We start from the raw sequence: 21,238 nt of genomic DNA, 5'->3' as shown, positions 1-21,238 counted from the left end.
AATTTACTTCTAACCAAGAAGAGCGTTATCATTAGCCATTCAAGTAAATTGTTGTTGCTCTCTGTCTCTCTCTCTCTTTGCCCGGAAACTATTTATGTCATCTACAACTGTCACCTTTCACCGGTATTGTTCAATTTCTCTTCTCTCCTGAACATGTCAACCGGCGTTGTGGAGAATGTCTTAAAGTTAGTTTGTTCTCACGGTAAGATTTGTTTTGATTTGTCTTCACAACAGCAGATAAAATACATTTCAATGACGTAAAATCTTTTGTATTGCCTTTCGAAATTTTAACTGTTATTATTTTTTTTTTTTTCACTCAGTTTCGGCCAGAACTTAAGCTTGTTTTCATTTCACAAAAATAGGTTAAAGTCATTACTTGATTTGTGTCATGAAAGTATGTATCGGAGTGACATACCAAAAGTGAAAGCTTCTGAGTGTTGGTGAGAGCGTCGCGTTACTTTTGAGGTTTATTCTAGTATATAAATACAAAAATACATACTTTATTCAATTGATTGTACGAAAATCGGTATGACAAGAAACTTGTAGTCGTCGACATTTCAGTTTAGAATAAAAATTTATAACCTACGCTACACCCTTAATTTTTTTGCACGGAGAATTTTGAGTGTTTTAAATTTTCTTCCTATAAAAGGCTGACCAAGGACAAAAATATTAAAAGAATGCGACGCTTTCACTTTACCCGTACTATCAAACTTGTTTGCTATCTCTCTAATATTTTAAGAAATAAAAGGCTCATTGAATGATTCTGATGAAAAAAAAAAGAGAAAGAAAGAAAAAGGAATGAATACGGATGGAACACCTTTGATTACAAGTCTACTGATTTTAAAGCTCGCCTGTCGTTTAATAACACTATCAAAATATATTACAAAACAATAACAGTGACAACTCCAGTTAACAAGGTACTTCTAAAGGCAAGACTTCCTTTCGCATCCACCCAAAAAGCACCCCACAAAATTTGGGAGAAAATGGGGAGATGGGAGGAAGTCTTTCCTTTTAAATACTAATTCAACAAGCTAGAAATAGCAGCCAAATTATCTTAAAATTATACGTTGCCATATTCAAACTGACCGGCTAAAGTAGTTCTACCTAGATACTACTTTGGAAGATAGGGGTATGGCTAGAAATCCCTTTGATCATAGACTTCTCAGTCGTAGTTGACTAGGAGCTAGACGACAAAGTCAATATTACCTACAGTTACATTTTCTCATTATCAATTACTACTCGCTTGAACTTCTAGTCTGACATTGCAACACTGGGTAACTGTCGCCAGAGAATAACTTCCTGATTCTAGATTTGTGTGCGTATATATATAGAGGTAGTTGATAGCTTCCGCTATCTGGGTGACCAAGTTAGTAATGGCGGTGGGTGCGCTGAAAGTGCAGCTGCTAGAATAAGAATAGCCTGGGCAACGTTCAGAGAGCTCTTACCTCTGCTGGCAACAAAGGGACTCTCACTCAGAGTAAAAGGCAGACTGTATGACGCATGTGTACGAACAGCCATGCTACATGGCAGTGAAACATGGGCTGTGATGGCTGAGGACATGCGTAAGCTTGTAAGGAATGAAGCCAGTATGCTCCGATGGATGAGTAATGTCAGTGTGCATACCCGTGTAAGTATCTTGAGAGAAAAGCTGAACATAAGAAGCATCAGTTGTGGTGTGCAAGAGAGATGATTGCGCTGGTATGGACATGTGGCGAGAATGGACGAGGATAGCTGCGTGAAAAAGTGCCAAACTCTAACAGTTGAGGGAACCCGTGGAAGAGGTAAGCCCAGGAAGACCTGGGCTGAGGTGGTGAGGCAAGACCTTCGAACATTGGGCCTCACCGAGGTGATGACTTCTGACCGAGACCTTTGGAAATATGCTGTGTGTGAGAAGACCCGGCAAGCCAAGTGAGACCTAAATCCAAGGCCTCTGCCAGGGGTGTAGCCAGCCCACTTATGCGTACCTTTCCTTCATTGGACACTAAACTTGCGAAGACTTTTTGAAGCAAGTGAAATTGAAATCGAACTAAATTCGACAATTGGCACCCATGCGAACGTCGTCTCCTTCATTGGACACGAAACTCAGCTTGCGAAGACTTATTGGGTCAAGCGAAAGCGAAATAGGGATGGCACCTGTGCCCAGTGTCGCCTTTCTGGCACTTGTGCCCATGACATGTGTAAGGATTTTCGAGCGAGATCGTTGCCAGTGCCCCTGGACTGGCTCTTGTGCGGGTGGCACATAAAATACACCATTTTGAGCGTGGCTGTTGCCAGTACCGCCTGACTGGCCTTCGTGCGGGTGACACGTAAAAGCACCCACTACACTCTCTGAGTGGTAGGCGTTAGGAAGGGCATCCAGCTGTAGAAACTCTGCCAAATCAGATTGGAGCCTGGTGTATCCATCTGGTTTCACCAGTCCTCAGTCAAATCGTCCAACCCATGCTAGCGTGGAAGGCAGACGTTAAACGATGATGATGATGATGATATATATACTCTTTACTCTCTTTTACTCTTTTACTTGTTCCAGTCATTTGACTGCGGTCATGCTGGAGCACCACTTTTAGTCGAGCAAATCGACCCCAGGACTTATTCTTTGGAAGCCTAGTACTTATTCTATCGGTCTCTTTTGCCGAACCGCTAAGTTACAGGGACGTAAACACACCAGCATCGGTTGTCAAGCGATGTTGGGGGGGACAAACACAGACACACACACATACATATACATATATATATATATATATATATATATATATATATATATATATATACGATGGGCTTCTTTCAGTTTCCGTCTACCAAATCCACTCCCAAGGCTTTGGTCGGTCTGAGGCTATAGTAGAAGACGCTTGCCCAAGGTGCCACGCAGTGGGAATGAACCCGGAACCATGTGGTTGGTAAGCAAGCTACTTACCACACAAAACATTCCTTTACTGTTCCAATGTTGGCAGATCTTTTCCTGATGCCACACTTTTATATAAAGCACTTTCACTTCATAGAAGCATTCATGAGCGATTTTGTTACCAGCTTTTAACCTTCAACTCTCTCCTTACCTTCATATTTTTCTGTATGATATAGAGTTGCCTTTTGTATTCTCGAGACCACTCACTGGATGATGACTGATAGAAGCCTGGTCTTCCACTCCCAACAGGCTGCATACAACCATGAATCATCCATTTTCCCCTTTGGAGTTCCTGTTGACAGTCTTACAGTCTTGAGAGTTTCTTGTTTCATTATTTCTTTCCCCATCATTATGAGAATGAGTTTGATGTGGGGTTATTCCTTCCCTTGTGTGTTTATCACTGAACTGGTGCAAACCATAATAAAGGACACCAGCGCCAGATGCATTGCCAACCGAGGCACATTAAGCACCATCTGCCCTGGGTGGGCTTACTGTATGCCTGGACACTAACCCAGGTATTTCTATGCCCCTGTGTGATGGATTGGCTGAATCATTAGTGCATCAGACGGAATACTTAATGACATTTCTTCTGAACTCAGAATATAAAGATATTCTGAGTTCAAATTTTGCCAAAGTTTACTTTGCCTTTCATCCTTTCAGGGTCAATGAAATAATTACCATTTGAGCACTAGGGTCAATGTAATCAACATACCCCTCCACTAAAATTGCTGGCCTTGTGTTTAAATTTGAAACATTATTATTATTATTATTATTTATTATTATTATTATTATTATTCTGTTTCATTTCAGGCAGCAAAAAATATAATGTGACTTTAAAATGTCCTGAAGATTCCACAGAACTCAATTGTGGACATCTGTTTTCTGCTGTCGAAAATGTCACTGGTGTCTCTGAAAACAGGCAACGTTTGATATATAAAGGTGAGTTGTATGTAAATAGAAGTGTAGTGGATAGCATTGGGCCATATGGTTGCGTGTTCAAATCTTTTGACGCAACAGTGTTGTCCTCATCCGCATTATCTCGTGTTTTTGTCATTTCCTCAGTCATTGTTGCCAGGTTTTGCGATCACATTATTGTCAATGACATTGATCGCCATCATTGTTTTAGTGTCCACTTTTACATGCTTGCTCGGGTTGGATGGGGTTTAATCTTGGCAAATTTCCTATGGCTGGATGCTCTTCTTGTCAGTAACCCTCATTCGTTTTCAAGCAAGGCTGATATTTCTCCATGGCCAGGCATGTTCTCACAGAATGTTGGAAATGAATGACACTGCTTGTTTGACAGTGACATTCATTTACGACTATCATGTGGTGTCTGGACAAGGAGACTCACTCACACACACACGCACCCCTATATGTGATGGGTTTCTTTCATTCCCCTCTACCAGATCTACTCACAAGGCTTTATGTTAGCTAGGGACTATATTAGAAGACACAAGCCCAAGGTGTCATGCAGTGGGACTGAACCTGAAACCAAGTGGTTTGGGAAGTAAACTTCTTAACCAGAGCTACTTCTGCACCTGTAGCAAACTTTTTTACCACCAGGAATATTAGTCACAACCACACCTGTCACCACTACCACCATCATCACCATGGAGATCATCACTGCCTCAGCTACACTGTTACCTCCATCTTTTATCAAGTTTCAGTCATTAGACTGTGGCTATGCTGGGGCACCGCCTTGCAAAACTTTAGTCAAAGGAATCGACACCAGCATTTATTTTGTTATGCCAGGTTCTTATTCTCTCAGTGTGTTGCGGAACTGCTAAGTTATGAGAATGTAAACACACCAACACCGGCTGTCAAGCAGTGGTGGGAGACAAACAGACGCAAAGACACACGCACGCACGCACGCACACACACACACACACACACACACATTTTCCACGCTGTAAAGTGGTTGGTGTTTAACTTTGCCAAAACTGACCTCACCTGTGTTTGTGTCATGTAAAAAGCACTCAGTCCACTCTGTGGGGTGGTTGGTGTTATGAAGGGCATCCAGCCATGAAAACCACTCCAAAACAGACTCAGAATACTGGTGCAGGCTCCTGCCTGGCTGGCTTCTGTCAAACTGTACAGCCCATGCCAGCATGGAAGGTGGACGTGAAATGATGATGATGATGAGTATATATATATATATATATATATATATATACACACACACACACACAGAAGATGGGCTTCTTTCAGTTTCTTTCTACGAATTCCACACACAAGACTTTGGCTGGTCCAAGGCTAAAGTAAGACACTTGCCCAAGGTGCCATGCAGTGGGACTGAACTGAGGACCACGTGGCTTGGAAGCAAACTTCTTACCACACTGCCACGCCTGTTGCTTTCACCACAATCACTACTACCGTTGTCTCCAACCACCACCTTATCAGTTATATCACATCAACCATCATCATGTCTATACCACGTCCCTGTTGGATGCTGCATCATAATCTGAAAATGTTTTTGTTTTAGGGAAATCTCTCACTGATGCTGCTCAGAATCTGAGTGAGTTGGGAATGAAGGAAGGTGCTATCGTTATGCTGATGACTAAGGCAGTGAGTTGGATCATTTCTCTTTTTTTTTTTTTTTGTTTTTTAATTTTCTTGTTTCAGTTGTTAGACCGTGGCCATGCTGGGGCACTGCTTTGAAGCGTTTTTAGTAAAAAAAATCGACCTCACTACTTATGTTTTTATTTAAGTCTGGTACTTATTCTGTCATTCTCTTTTGCTGAACTGCTAAGCTATTGGTAGTAAACAACTAACACTGGTTGTCAAGCAGTTGTAGGGAACAGACACAAAGGCACACACGTGTGTGTGTGTGCGTGTGTGTATGTATGTATATATAAAGTGTAAATAAGTAACAAGGATTATTTAAATTTTGTTCACATAACTTCAACCTGCGTAGACTATACCGAACTGGCTTGGTGCCTCAATTTAAGTACCTACCTATTAAGATTCAACTGAATCTTAATTACATTTATATATATATATATATATATATATATATACATACACACACACACATACATGTGACAGGCTTCTTTCAGTTTCCGTCTACCAAAACCACTCATAAGGCTTTGGTTGACCCAAGGGTATAGTAGAAGACACTTGCCTAAAATGCCATGCAGTGAGACTGAACCTGGAACTATGTAGTTGGTAAGCAAACTTCTTGCCACACAGCTATCATCTTTTGACTGTATTGGTTGCAGGCATGGCTTAGTAGTTAAGAAGTTAGATTTGTAAGAATGTGGTTTTGGGGTTCAGTCCTACTGTTTGGCACTTTGGGCAGTTTCTGTAACCTTAGCTCAATCAAAACATTGTGAGTGATATCTGGTTAACAGAAATTGTATGGTGGCGAGCTGGCAGAAACGTTAGCACGCCAGGCGAAATGCTTAGCGGTATTTTGTCTGCTGCTACGTTCTGAGTTCAAATTCCACCAAGGTCGACTTTGCCTTTCATCCTTTTGGAGTCAATAAGTTAACTACCAGTTACTCACTGGGGTTGATGTAATCGACTTAATCCCATGTTTGTCTCCTCTATGTTTAGCCCCTTGTGGGCAGTAAAGAAATAAGAAATTATATGGAAGCCCATTGGAGAGACTATTTCTATTTTGCATAATAGACTTAATCAGGTGCTCAGTTTAACGCTAGCTCCCAGTGGAGTTTGCTCTATTGCAGGCACTCTGGCCATGTTTTCTGCTTGAAGATAGTTTCCTCTCATCAGTTGTGCATTTTCTTTTGTGATTAAGTTATCTAAAAAGTAATCATCGTTATCGTCATCATTTAATGTTCGTTTTCCAAACTAGTGTGGGTTGGACAGTTTGGCATGGCTTTTATGGCTGGATGCTCTTCCTAATGCCAACCTCTTTATGAAGTGGACTGGGTGCTTTTCATGTGGCATCAACACAAGCGAGGTCTGAGTTGGCATAATTTTCACAGTTGGATACCCTTCCTAATGCTAACCACTTTACAGAGTGGACTGAGTATTTTTCATGTGGCACCAGCTATGCTGAGGTCTCCTTTGACATCATTTTCATGGCTGGATCCCCTTCCTAATGTCAACCACTTTACAGAGTGGACCGGGTGCTTTTTATGTGGCACCAACATCAGTGATGTCTGCTTTGACAAGGGTTATTATAGCTTGATGCCCTTCCAAATACCAACGACCTTACAGAGTGGACTGGATGCTTTTTATGTGGCAACAACACTGGCAAAGTCACCATGTAATGTGTAAGACAGAGTTCCCTTGAGAGGTTGGTGGTATTGAAGGAAGTGGCTTTGTGCCGGGTGATGACAGTTTAGAGTATGATAGGGGGACAGAGACAGGTGTCTTGCTGTAGAGTAGATACATGGTTACCCAAGTCTGAGGAAGAGAGCAAGAGAGAGAGAGAGATGGTGGCTATGTACCTGGGTATACTCTCAAGGTATGAGGATGAGAATATAAATAGGATGGTAGAGGATTGTCCAGAGTACATGAGTATGGCGCCCATGTGAATGCAGTAGGTGGGAGGAGGGGAATGCAGTGACTGGTGAAACCTGGGTATATAGGGGTTCAGGACAGGGAAGCAGTGATACAGTTGGCAGGGCAGGGAGGACAGGATTAGCCTGCAAGAGTAGGGAGAGAGAGATAAGCATAATGCATGAAGAGGAGATGTAGTTTGGTTTATCGGGTTAGGGTGTGTAACGTATGGGTAGAATACCCAGTGCTTCCAGAACTCAGTTTCGCTGAAGTGGGTGGGTCTTCTCAAGAATCTCATCTCAGTCCATTGTTATCTCCTTTGTGAGGTCCAAAATCTTGAGATTGGCCCTCTCTACTTCATCCCATGACTTCCTGGGTTTCCCTCTTCCACAGGTGCCATCCACTTTAAGTGTTTGACACCTGTCTTATACACCTGTCTTCATTCATATGCATGATATATCCAAATCAACATTATTGTCTCCCTTGCATGCTGCATCTGATTCCTCTTATGCCCAACTTTTCTCTCAGCAGATTGACACTTTGTTGTACATGCACATCCATTGGATGTTGCATATCCATTGGAGCATATTTGCTTCCTCTCTAGTTTATACATGTCTTCTGCATTCAGGGCCCATGTCTCACTACAGTGCAGTATAGCTATTTGTACACAAGCATCATACAATCTGCTTTTCACTTTGAGTGAGGGGCCTTTTGTTGAGTCTAGCAGAGGTAATAGCTCTCTGAACTTCATCCTATTCTAGCAACAATACTTTCCTCCACCACTGCTAATTTGGTCACCTGAGTAATAGAAACTATCTACAACCTTAAGTGAGCTTCCTCAAGTGAGCAAATGTCTTTTACCATCATTGTCTTGAGCTAACTCCATTTGTTTGACTTGCTTAAAATAGTGGCTGATAACAAAATGACACCCTAGTGTTTTAAAAAATGTAAGGACATGAACTAATGAAATCTGAAGTCAGTCTAATCAGGGCTGACCTAGGGCTAAACAAAAATTGCTTGATTACATGTGTTTTTTTTTTTTTTGACTACAGGTACCTTGTAAAGATGGTGAAACCTTAACAAAAGAAGAAGAGGTTCTTCTAACCATTGATAGTGAAGTAGAAGCAAAAGGTCGATATCTTCAGGAATTTACCCAGAATGTCATGGACTTCTGTCAAGTAAGTAGCTCTAACATACTGTTTTTTATTAGTCTTCCTTACTTTATTTTTTTAATTAGATAAATTTGTTCCTTGCAGAGAAGAAGATAATGATGGTAACTGATTTATAATTTGTAGTGTTCTAGAAGTGACTATTCTATTGTTGCAGTATTTCATAGTTTGGTTCATCTATAATATGTTATATCATCACAACAACTGGTCTGTAGAGTGGTGGCTAGTCTATTACATTAATCCCAATGCACATTTGTTACTTATTTCATTGGCCCAGAAAGGATGAAAGGCAAAAGTTGACCTCAGCTGAATTTGAACTCAAAACATAAAGTTGGATGAAATACTGCAAGGCATTTTTCCTGGAATACTAACAGTTCTGCCAGTTTGCTGCCTTTTTGTAATAATCATGATAATGGTTTCAAATTTTGGCTCTAGGCTTGCTATTTTAGAGGAAAGAGTAAGTTGATTACATTGTCTCCTGTAGTTGACTGTTACATATTTTATCGACTCCAACAGGACAAAAGGAAAATTTGAACTGAGAACATGGAGACAAAAAAAAAAAAAATGCCACAGAGCATTTTGTTCTTTAATGATTCTGCCAGCTTACTTTATCAATAATAATACTAATTCTTTCTAATTTTTGGCACAAGGCCAGTTATTTAAAGGGACAGGGTTAGTTGGTTACATTGACCTTAGTGCTCAACTGGTACTTATTTTATCAACCCTGAAAGGATGAAAGGCAAAGTCAACCTCTACAGAATTTGAACTCAGAACATAAAGATGGATGAAATGCTGCTAACCATTTTCTCTGGCATGCTAATGATTCTGCCTGCTTACTGCCTTTGATAATAATTCTTTGGCCGTCGCCAGTACTGCCTGACTGGCCCTCGTGCCGGTGGCACGTAAAAGCACCCACTATACTCTCGGAGTGGTTGGCGTTAGGAAGGGCATCCAGCTGTGGAAACTCTGCCAAATCAGATTGGAGCCTGGTGTCGCCTCCTGGTCCACCAGTCCTCTGTTAAATCGTCCAACCCATGCTAGCATGGAAAGCGGATGTTAAACGACAATGATGATGATCATCATCATCGTTTAACGTCCGCTTTCCATGCTAGCATGGGTTGGACGATTTGACTGAGGACTGGTGAAACCGGATGGCAACACCAGGCTCCAGTCTGATTTGGCAGAGTTTCTACAGCTGGATGCCCTTCCTAACGCCAACCACTCAGAGAGTGTAGTGGGTGCTTTTACGTGTCACCCGCACGAAAACGGCCACGCTCGAAATGGTGTCTTTTATGTGCCACCCGCACAAGCCAGTCCAGGGGCACTGGCAACGATCTCGCTCGAAAATCCTACAGGAGCCAGTCAGGCGGTACTGGCAACGGCCACGCTCAAAATGGTGCATCTCATGTGCCACCCGCACAAGAACCAGTCCAGGGGCACTGGCAACGATCTTACTTGGCTTGCCGGGTCTTCTCACGCACAGCCCATTTCCAAAGGTCTCGGTCCGTAGTCATCGCCTCGGTGAGGCCCAATGTACGAAGGTCTTGCCTCACCACCTCAGCCCAGGTCTTCCTGGGCCTACCTCTTCCACGGGTTCCCTCAACTGTTAGGGTGTGGCACTTTTTCACGCAGCTATCCTCCTCCATTCTCACCACATGTCCATACCAGCGCAATCGTCTCTCTTGCACGCCACAACTGATGCTTCTAATGTTCAGCTTTTCTCTCAAGATACTTACACTCTGACGGGTATTCACATTGACATTACACATCCAACGGAGCATACTGGCTTCATTCCTTGCGAGCTTACGTATGTCCTCAGCAGTTACAGCCCATGTTTCACTGCCATGTAGCATGGTTGTTCGTACGCATGCGTCATACAGTCTGCCTTTTACTCTGAGTGAGAGTCCCTTTGTCGCCAGCAGGGGTAAGAGCTCTCTAAACTTTGCCCAGGCTATTCTTATTCTAGCAGCTACACTTTCAGCGCACCCACCCCCACTACTAACTTGGTCGCCCAGATAGCGGAAGCTATCGACTACCTCTAGTTTTTCACCCTGGAATGAGATAGAAGTTGTTTCCTGTTTGTTTGCAGTCTTTATTGCACCTGAACATCTGCCACAAACAAAAACTAACTTGCTAGTTAACCTGCCTTTGATGTTGCTGCACCTCTTATGTGTCCATAGCTTGCACCGGGTACATCTTATAGAGTTACTACCTACTCCTTTTCTACATACTGAGCAGGGCCATCTACCTGAAGGGGTTTGTGTTTTATCTACCTTCCTACTTATTAGGATTTTGGTTTTAGCTAGGTTGACTCTAAGGCCCTTCAATTCTAGACCTTGCTTCCACACCTGAAACTTCTCCTCTAGTTCTGATAGTGACTCCGCAATTAGGGCAAGGTCATCAGCATAGAGGAGCTCCCAGGGGCAACCTGTCTTGAACTCCTCTGTGATTGCCTGGAGGACTATGGTAAATAATAGGGGGCTGAGGACGGAACCTTGGTGGACCCCTACCTCTACCCGGAATTCATTGCTGTACTCATTTCCAACCCTCACCTTACTGGCAGCATCTCTGTACATGGCTCGCACAGCTCTCACTAGCCATTCTTCTATCCCAAGTTTCCTCATTGACCACCAGATAAGGGATCGGGGGACCCTGTCAAAGGCTTTCTCCATGTCAACGAAAGCCAGGTACAGAGGTTTATCCTTGGCTAGGTATTTCTCTTGCAACTGTCTCACTAGAAATAAGGCATCAGTAGTGCTTTTACCTGGCACGAACCCAAACTGCATCTCATCTAAATTGATTCGCTCCCTAATTAGTTGGGCTATGACCCTCTCTGTAACTTTCATAACCTGATCTAACAGCTTGATGCCTCTGTAATTATTTGTATCTAAAGCGTCCCCTTTACCTTTGTAGCAGTTGACTATGATGCTGCTACACCAGTCATAGGGTATGACTCCTTCGTGTATCACCTGGTTCGTAATACGGGTGACTAGGCTATAGCCAACACTGCCAGATATTTTGAGCATCTCTGCAGTGATTCCTGATGGGCCGGGGGCTTTCCCGGTCTTCATACTCTTAATTGCTTTATCTACCCTGGTACTATCAACTCGGATAGCTGGTCCCTCTATTGGGTCGACATAAGGCAGGCTCTCTTTCTCCCATTCATTCTCTTTATTAAGCAATCTATCGTAGTGGCATCTCCAGACCTCTTTCTTTGCATCCTCATTTAATGCAAGCGTACCATCATCCATGCGAACACATTTCTCTCCTACAACATCACTATTCTCTCTCCTACACTGTCTTGCAACCCGAAATACCTCGAGTCTTTGGTCCTCACGGCGCAGAACATTGGCAAATCTTTCCTTATCTGCTTCCCCTCTGGCTAAATAAACCTGTCGCCTAGCCTCCCTTCTGGCACATTGGTACAATTCCCTGCTACCACCGTTCTTCCAGTCCTTCCAAGCTTGTTTCTTTTGTCTAATAGCCCTGTCTACCTCCTTGTTCCACCACCACGTTACTCTGGGTTGGGAGGGGACCTTACACCACCCACAAATCTGGTCGGTGGCTTTCAACAGGTTGTCCCGCAGAAATCTCCAATTGTCTTCCACGTTGTATGATGCTATATCCCCTTCTATTTCGTTAAATGCTTCAAGTAACTTGTCTCTAAGTCTCTGTCCGTTTGCAGGGTCTTTAAGCTTCCACACCCTTCTTCTCCAAGCCTGTCTAATTCTGGGCACCCATTTTGCCTTGATCCCAAAGTCGCTAACTACTAATCTATGTTGTGGGGTACATTCTTCGCCAGGGTAGGTTTTGGCATTTATAAGCCGCCCTCTTTCCCTATTTCTGGCGAGGATGTAGTCGATTTGGCTAGAGTGTCTGCCGGAGCGGTAGGTGACTAGGTGACTGGCAGGTTTCCTGAAGTTGGTATTGCAGACCATAAGATTGGTTGCATCACAGAACTCCAGCAGTCTGGTTCCCTCCTCGTTGCGGGAACCGAAGCCATAGCCTCCATGTATGCCATGGAAGCCCCCAGCACGACGTCCGACATGACCGTTGAAGTCTCCAGCCACAAAGAGAAGGTCCCTGTCACTCGTCGACGAGGTAGTTTGCAAGAGGGTGTCATAGAATTGGTCTTTCAGACCATCTGGTAGCCCAGGTTGAGGTGCATAGGCTGAGATGACAGTAGCTAATCTATGATGAAGCACTAGTCTGATCTTAAGTACTCTGTCACTTACTCTAACGACCTCGATTACCGTATCCACCCATTTCTCCGCTAGAAGTATTCCTACGCCCCCGATCCCGTCAGTGTTCCCTGCCCAGAAAATCTTGTACCTGTGTTCTTTGCCTATTTATTTTATTGACCTTCAGAGGACTAAAGACAAAGTTGATCTAGATGGAACTTGAGCTTAGAATTATAAACAGCCAACAGAAATGCCCTGAAGCATTTTTTTTAATGTGCTAACGATTCTGTCACCCAAATAATTGCATTAATAATAATAAAAACATGAACAGAAACTTGATAGCCATACCAGGGTTCACAAGTTTGTATGTTGTCCCAAAACATTTCTACTGTGCTCCTCATGTCTATACAAAAGCATAATAAGTGGGAGGGGACTTTAGGATAATTTGCAATCATAGATGTACTATATATGGCTGGGTGGTGGGGAAATATCATTGGTCAGGGTTGATCTGGAGCTAAACAACAGCTGCAATGAAGTCAATTAACAAAAAAATTGAAAACTGAATTATCTCCCTTAGAGATAATAGTAGTAGTATTAAACTGAAACAGACTCATTCAAATCTGGTAGTGTCACTATATGTATTTTGGAATTTTCAGTTCCACATGATACTTGTTCAGTGTTGGACCCTATAGATATGAGATTCGTAAACATTAGTTTCTGGTCAACATGAATACAAGGCTGACTGTTTAGTTATAACGATTGATGGAATACAAAAAAGCCTGTAAAGGTTAACATGTTTATTATGTGTACACGTCGTCGTCGTTTAACGTCCGCTTTCCATGCTAGCATGGGTTGGACGATTTGACTGAGGACTGGTGAAACCAGATGGCTACACCAGGCTCCAATCTGATTTGGCAGTGTTTCTACAGCTGGATGCCCTTCCTAACGCCAACCACTCCGAGAGTGTAGTGGGTGCTTTTACGTGTTACCCGCACGAAGCCAGTCAGGCGGTACTGGCAACGGCCACGCTCATCTCATATATATATATATATATATATATATATATATATATATATACACACATATATATATATATACACATATATATATATAACGGTGACCACTAAAATGGACATTTAATGTGCTAGAAATAGACCACATGTTGTGTCTACTAAGACGTAATAGTTCTCAAAAGAAATTCAGCGAAATACTAAAATGTATGCGGGCAAGACAGTGAAAATTACATAAATAAAACATTATTCGCGGACCGGTTTCGAAATTAACACTCTTACCGAATGTCTGCTTCTCTTCAGCACGAACTGTAAGTAAATCATAATTCTCAGAATCCTATACAAGTTGTTCACCTCCAGAGGCAAACGTGCATATGGTTCTGCTAATTACAACTTAATGGTAAAAATCAAAGGTCTTCATTTTGGCGCGCTAATTCTGGGAATATGTCTATACACAGAAGTTTAAAAAAGAACAGCTAATAGTTTTTTTCAATCCTGTTTATATTAAATTATATTTATCTCTCACTAGATGGGGTACTTTTTCTGTTGATCCTACCTATAATGGAACAGTAAACCACACACACACACACACGCACACATCTCTGTGTGCTTGCAAGCATGGCCGTGTGGTTAAAAAGTTTGCTTCTTAGCCTAATGGTTCTGAGTTTTGTCTCATTGCGAGGCACCTTGGGCAAATGTCTTCGAATATAGTCCCAGGTTGACCTAAACCTAGGGAGATGGAAACTGAAAGAAGCCTGTCATGTATATGTGTATATGTATCTTCTTGGCTTACATCTCTGGATAGTTGTAAAATGATTGTTGCTGCTGTATAAGCAGTGTTATTTCCAATATTCTGCGAGAACATATCTGGCCTTGGGGACATATTACCTTGTTTGGGAATAGGTGAGGATTGATGACAGGAAGGGCATCTGATTGTAGAAAATCTGCTTCAGTAAACCCTATCCAACCCATGCATTCATCAGAAAGTGGCTATTAAAATGGTGATAGTGAAAATGATGATGATGATGATATAGTTTCTGAATGGCACGAGGAACATTCTAGTGAAGTTGGACATCTTATCTGGCCACCACAGTCCCCAGATCTCAATATTATTGAACATTTATGGTGCATTTTAGAAAAACAAGGAGTCGATATCCTCCACCATCATCGCTACAAGAACTGGAGACTGTTTTAGCTGAAGAATGGACAAAAAAAATTCCTTTGGAAGCAATTCAAACTTTGTACGAGTCCAGACCTCATAGAATTCAAGCTGTAATTACTGCCAAAGGCGGTCCTACCGCATATTAAAATAAATTTGTTTCAAATTTTAAGGCGTTTCCATTATTTTGTCCAACCCCTGTACATATATATGTATAGGTATACATGTGGGCTAAAATACTCATAATACTCTTTACTATAATTACTCTTCTATTTCCATCCTCGAACTTTTGCAGCAAGCAGAAGACCAGAAGGCACGGGAGAAGATGAAAATTAAAGTAAAGGCAGTTGAAGAGGAGTTTATGAAACTTTTAGAGAAACTTGATGGGATTGTTTTGGAAGCTACAAACTACAGGACCAAACGAAAAGAACTTGTTATGAAAGTTCAGGTAGTTTAAAATTTGTGTATATGAATTGTTTATCGTCTGGTCAATTAACACATACACTATATGATATATAGCCAAGCTTGTATATATATATATATATATATATATATATATATATATATATATATATATATATATACACACATATATAGAATCTAATGCTCTTCGCTTAGTTTTTCCTTGGGATTGGCCAGATTGGAGCAATCTCGAGTATAGCCAGCCGAAACTGCAAAGATAGTCTGAAACTCGACTGAGAAAAGAAAACTCTGAATGACCCATCCTTGTATTCTTTGTATCGTCTATGTAGATGTTTTGCGTTCTTGTCCCATTTTGTATTATTTATATATAGTGGCATACGTACACCTTGGTCTCTTATATGTAACTATACATTTTTCTAAATCTTGTACCACTCTATTTCTGTCTATCAGCCCTTTCACTCTTATTCGTTCATTCCACTCTTCGTTCTTTCGTTCCCCCTCTCTCACATTTCCTTGCCTTCTCTTCTTGTTCACTTTCCCTCCACTTTTCACTTCACTGGGTCCCTGTCATTTTTTCTCGCCCCTCCTTCTTTCTTTTGTGCCTCTACCTCTCTCTCTTCTCTTCCCACGTGACCGGTGTTTGGCCAAGCCCGATCTTTCTTTTTTGACCAGACGTTGTCTGTGTTGAGTCCATACACACACACACATACACACATATATACACAAGGTAGATAAAACACAAACCCCTTCAGGTAGATGGCACTGCTCAGTATGCAGTAAAGGAGTAGGTAGTAACTCTATAAGATGTACCCGGTACAAGCTATGGACACATAAGAGGTGCAGCAATATCAAAGGCAGATTAACTACAAAGTTAGTTTTTGTATGTGGCAGATGTTCAGGTGCAATAAACACTGTAAACAAACAGGAAACAACTTCTATCTCATTCCAGGAAGAAAAACTAGGGGTAGTTGATAGCTTCCGCTATCTGGGTGACCAAGTTAGTAGTGGGGGTGGGTGCGCTGAAAGTGTAACCGCTAGAATAAGAATAGCCTGGGCCAAGTTTAGAGAGCTCTTACCTCTGCTGGCAACAAAGGGACTCTCACTCAGGGTAAAAGGCAGACTGTATGATGCATGTGTACGAACAGCCATGCTACATGGCAGTGAAACATGGGCTGTGACTGCTGAGGACATGCGTAAGCTCACAAGGAATGAAGCCAGTATGCTCCGCTGGATGTGTAATGTAAATGTGCATACCCGTCAGAGTGTAAGTATCTTGAGAGAAAAGCTGAACATAAGAAGTGTCAGTAGTGGTGTGCAAGAGAGACGATTGCGCTGGTTTGGACATGTGGTGAGAATGAATGAGGATAGCTGCGTGAAAAAGTGCCACTCCCTAACAGTTGAGGGAACCCGTGGAAGAGGTAGGCCCAGGAAGACCTGGGCTGAGGTGGTGAGGCAAGACCTTCGAACATTGGGCCTCACCGAGGCGATGATTACTGACCGAGACCTTTGGAAATGTGCTGTGCGTGAGAAGACCCGGCAAACCAAGTGAGATCGTTGCCAGTGCCCCTGGACTGGCTCTTGTGCGGGTGGCACATAAGATGTACCATCCTGAGCGTGACCGTTGCCAGTACCGCCTGACTGGCCTTGTAGGGTTTTCGAGCGAGATCGTTGCCAGTGCCCCTGGACTGGCTCTTGTGCGGGTGGCACATAAAAGACACCATTTCAAGCGTGGCCGTTTTCGTGCGGGTGACACGTAAAAGCACCCACTACACTCTCTGAGTGGTTGGCGTTAAGAAGGGCATCCAGCTGTAGAAACTCTGCCAAATTAGATTGGAGCCTGGTGTAGCCATCCGGTTGCACCAGTCCTCAGTCAAATCGTCCAACCCATGCTAGCATGGAAAGCGGACGTTAAACGATGATGATGATGATGATGATGATATATATGTAATATATATATACACACACAAACATACACGTTTGTGTGTGTGTGTTTATATATACATATTTGTATAAGTTAATACTTAACTGTTGGGTGTGTTCCTAGTTGTAGGCTGATAAAGCACGTTCACTGTCTATGGCTACCTGGTGTCCTCTAAAGTGATTACACAATTGTCGCTGGATCTACCTCAGGAACTCCTCAGTGCACATTGAGTATAAAACAAATAATAGAGATGGAAAATGGAACACACAAGAAACTTTATTGGTCATCATCATTATTTCAACTCATCCTGCATTAATTCCTTGAAAGAAGCTGTTCATAATGGAAATTTCATTATTATGAATTTGAATCGGGAACTTTAGTGATAGTGAGTCTTTCATTAACTGATTACACAACCTTAGATACATTGCAGTTACTTTCTTGAGTTGTTGTTGGTACTCCGTCGCTTACGACGTCGAGGGTTCCAGTTGATCCGATCAACGGAACAGCCTGCTCGTGAAATTAATGTGCAAGTGGCTGAGCACTCCACAGACACGGGGAGATTCAGCGTGACACAGTGTGACAAGGCTGACCCTTTGAATTACAGGTACAACAGAAACAGGAAGAAAGAGTGAGATAAAGTTGTGGTGAAAGAGTACAGCAGGGTTCGCCACCATCCCCTGCCGGAGCCTCGTGGAGCTTTAAATGTGTTTTTGTTCAATAAACACTCACAACGCCTGGTCTGGGGATCGAAATCGCGATCCTATGACCGCGAGTCCGCTGCCCTAACCACTGGGCCATTGCGCCTCCACACTTTCTTGATAGAGCTTGCTGATCCTAACTGTTGATTTTCTAAGTTTCCTCCACTCAGCATCAATTTAAGAAGCATCTTTGGTTCAGTTGAGCTTTTCTGCTACCTCTTCACAATCCACCATGCTGCAGTCCCATGACTTTGCTGTATCTCTGGCAGGGTGGCTGAACAGGTGCTATGCCTTGCCAAAAGGCAGCCCATAACTATACAGGGCATGGCTGTTACTCAGAGTTGAGCATTGTAATAAGACTGATTCAAAAGTAATGGAATGATATCTGTTAAAAATTTCAGTAAAGAATATTCCTGTTCCTTTCTTATTTCACCTCCTCTGTGAAATAATGTGTGTACGTGTATGTGTATCTGTCTGTTGGTCAGTCTGTTGTCTTTTGGTCGGCCAGTTGGTTGGTTGATCAATCAATAGAGATATAAATTGCGTGTGTGTGGAAAGCTGAGTGGATAAATTATTGGACTGATGATGAGCTCACCAATTTTGAGTTCAAATCTGCTGCAGGATTGCCATTATGCAGAACATTTGGTTTTACATTACTTCAGTTATAGGTACTGTATCAGTGAGGAAATTTACCTATTGACTTGTATTCTATCCAGAGACATAAATTTGTGTATTTGTGAAGAAAGTCTCTTTAATTGAGTGGTTTGTTTGATAGTAATGTTTACTTTGGCTAATTGTATGTTGAACAATGTCCATTTTGCAATGATTGAACTAATCAACTGCTTGAAATAAACCAAATTTCTCTCAGCTCAAACCCTACTATCTTATAAAGGGAATTACACATTATATATATATATATATATATATATTGATAGAAAGGACAAGAAAAAAAAGAAAGAGACTTTGATATGTAAATAGAGGAATTTATCTGTAAAAATATGACACTTATTCGGTAGCCATGATAAAACTCAGAGTTTTGGATGCCGGGGTGAGAACCCACGCCAACATCTCTTCAGTTATCCGAATAAGTGTCACATATTTTTACAGATATATATGTATATATGTATATATATATATATATATATATGTGTATATATATATATATATATATATATATATATATATATATATATATATATATATATATATATATATATATATATAAATCCTTGATAAACTGTTATTGTTTATTTATGATTGATTGCTTTCTTTTTCCATTTTTCAGGGCCTTCTACAACGTTGTGACTGTCTTACTGAAATGTTAAACATCTGTCCTGCCACCGTGTGATGAGGTTTTGCATTGAGTTTCATCAGCGCTCATCTTCTGTTTCTCATCTTGTCCACCTTCACGACATTTTGCTCATTTCATTGTGTTTCTTCCAACTTGTCTTTCCACCCTGATATCTTGAATGTCAGGTAGTTGATAGAATTCCTTCATCATTACTAGTTACTTGTTACTGTCTGTTTTTATATTAGCATCTGTCTTATGTACATTATGGTGTGCTCCCAAATTTTTAACAGCTAGGACACGTTATTAAAATTTTTAAAGTTGGTTCCCTAGGTTACGAAAAAAATTAATCAAAGCTTTTGTATAAGAAAATTCTGAATTTAGCCAATCAGTGTTGCTTCATTAATATATTAATTTTTGGGTAAAATCTGTAACCCAGGGAAACTGGTGATGGTCTGTGTAAGCTTAAAAATCATTGAATATGAGGAGCAGAAGATAAGTGAAGTTTATTTTCTGTGAGGCTTATAGAAGATAACATTTTATTGCTTTGGCTGTTTGTTTGAGTGTGAATTGAAGTTATGGGATTAGATTTGGTGGGGAGAGTGTTTTCCAAGTAAGAGGACTGGTATAAGAGAGTGGGAAACCAAGGAATTGAGGTGGTGAAGGACAATAAACATGTCAGATAGAACGATAAATAAACTTAGCTTAAACACAAGAACAGATACAGTTAAGATAATGTGGTCAAGGTATAATAGGAAAAGGGACAAGAAGGCAGATAGGTACAATACATCAAACCTCAATAAATAGTTATCGCGATGGGTTGTAGTAATGCAGGGAGTGAAAGGGGCTGATGGTATAAAGAGTAGAGGCTAAACAGCAGAAGATAGAGAAGGAACATGCATGCAAATACATTATTACATTCACACGTTTTATTTACACATGTGTATATATATTCATATTTCTGTGTATCTACCCAGATAAATAAAGATACTCATGTACATTTTTTAAAATTCTCATTATGGCAAATAAGCTTTATAAATTATTTTACATTTAACATTAAAAACAGAAAAGTTTACACAGCAATTAATAATTATATTTCACTTTTAAATGTGAGAAAGCCAATTAAATTTCTACAGCAAGTATCATTTGATTCAGTGGCTTGATTGGCTTTCTAACTACTTTTGAGTAGTTCTCTCTTCAGTGTCCAATAAAAACTGGTTTTTATTTAACAATTACAACAAAAGACATTCCCAACTGATTCATGATAAGGAGCTTCACTTCTTCACCAATAAACACACACCTATATATATATATATATATATATATATATATATATATACCTGTATACAAATCTCTCTCTTTCTCTACTCTCTCTCTCTCATATATATATTATTGATTTATATCTATGAATGTATATTTCTCTCTACACACACTCTCACACACAAGTTGTTTATTGTATGTTCTGTCCATAAAGCATTTGCCTGTAGTCTGATGTTATTCTACAGCTTACACTGTTTCATGTTTCGTAGTAACTGTCTACATGAACCTCTCTATTTTTTTATTTTTTATTTTTAGAGAGAGTCTATCTTAGAATTAGCAATGTTCATGTAAATTGAAACACTACCATCAAGACACTGGCTCAACTCAACAGTGTCTTGGTAGCAGTGCCTGCTTAAATTGAAACACCTTCACCAAGATGGGAAATTCAACAGTATCCCTTTACATTGAAACACTGTCTACATGTTGAACTATGTCTTTCTTATTTTGTAACATTGCCTACTCTGCTACTCCTCAGCATTTCCTTCTTTACCCAACAATGCCTACATCAGGTTCAGCTGTCTCTTCTCATATTGAGACATTGTCTACTGTATAGTCAGCAATATGTCCTTGGTATAAACAATACAGTCTGCTGCCTATATATACAGATTACACTGTGTTCATAAATGAATTATGTATTTTATCAACATAGTTTCTTTGTAGACAAATAAAAAAAACTGATTAAAAATTGATCTTAAAATGCTAA

General features: G+C 41.0%; 1 protein-coding gene across 1 annotated transcript; it reads left to right on the top strand.

Moving 5' to 3' along the window:
• Window positions 1-23: 23 nt before the first annotated feature.
• On the top strand, window positions 24-21,238 carry LOC106871898 (BAG family molecular chaperone regulator 1). The gene is made up of 6 exons (XM_089338139.1): window positions 24-202; window positions 3,710-3,838; window positions 5,382-5,464; window positions 8,419-8,544; window positions 15,181-15,333; window positions 19,213-21,238. The coding sequence occupies exons 1-6, from the start codon at window positions 154-156 to the stop codon at window positions 19,273-19,275; spliced, it is 603 nt and encodes a 200-aa protein (XP_089194265.1). The 5' UTR covers window positions 24-153; the 3' UTR covers window positions 19,276-21,238.

Source organism: Octopus bimaculoides, chromosome 20 (genome assembly GCF_046866305.1).
Source record: "Octopus bimaculoides isolate indiv1 chromosome 20, ASM4686630v1, whole genome shotgun sequence".
Classification (NCBI taxonomy): Eukaryota; Metazoa; Mollusca; class Cephalopoda; order Octopoda; family Octopodidae; genus Octopus; species Octopus bimaculoides.
The sequence above is the reverse complement of the archived record's forward strand: the minus strand, read 5'-3'. Positions and strand labels throughout refer to the sequence as shown.

What these genes read in the sequence shown, in the direction of transcription:
- LOC106871898 (XM_089338139.1), top strand. Translation starts at nt 154, where the DNA reads ATGTCAACCGGCGTTGTGGAGAATGTCTTAAAGTTAGTTTGTTCTCAC. An exon ending in GCAACGTTTGATATATAAAG is followed by an intron (nt 3,839 to 5,381) that starts GTGAGTTGTATG and finishes TTTTTGTTTTAG; the next exon opens with GGAAATCTCTCACTGATGCT. An exon ending in ATGTCATGGACTTCTGTCAA is followed by an intron (nt 8,545 to 15,180) that starts GTAAGTAGCTCT and finishes GAACTTTTGCAG; the next exon opens with CAAGCAGAAGACCAGAAGGC.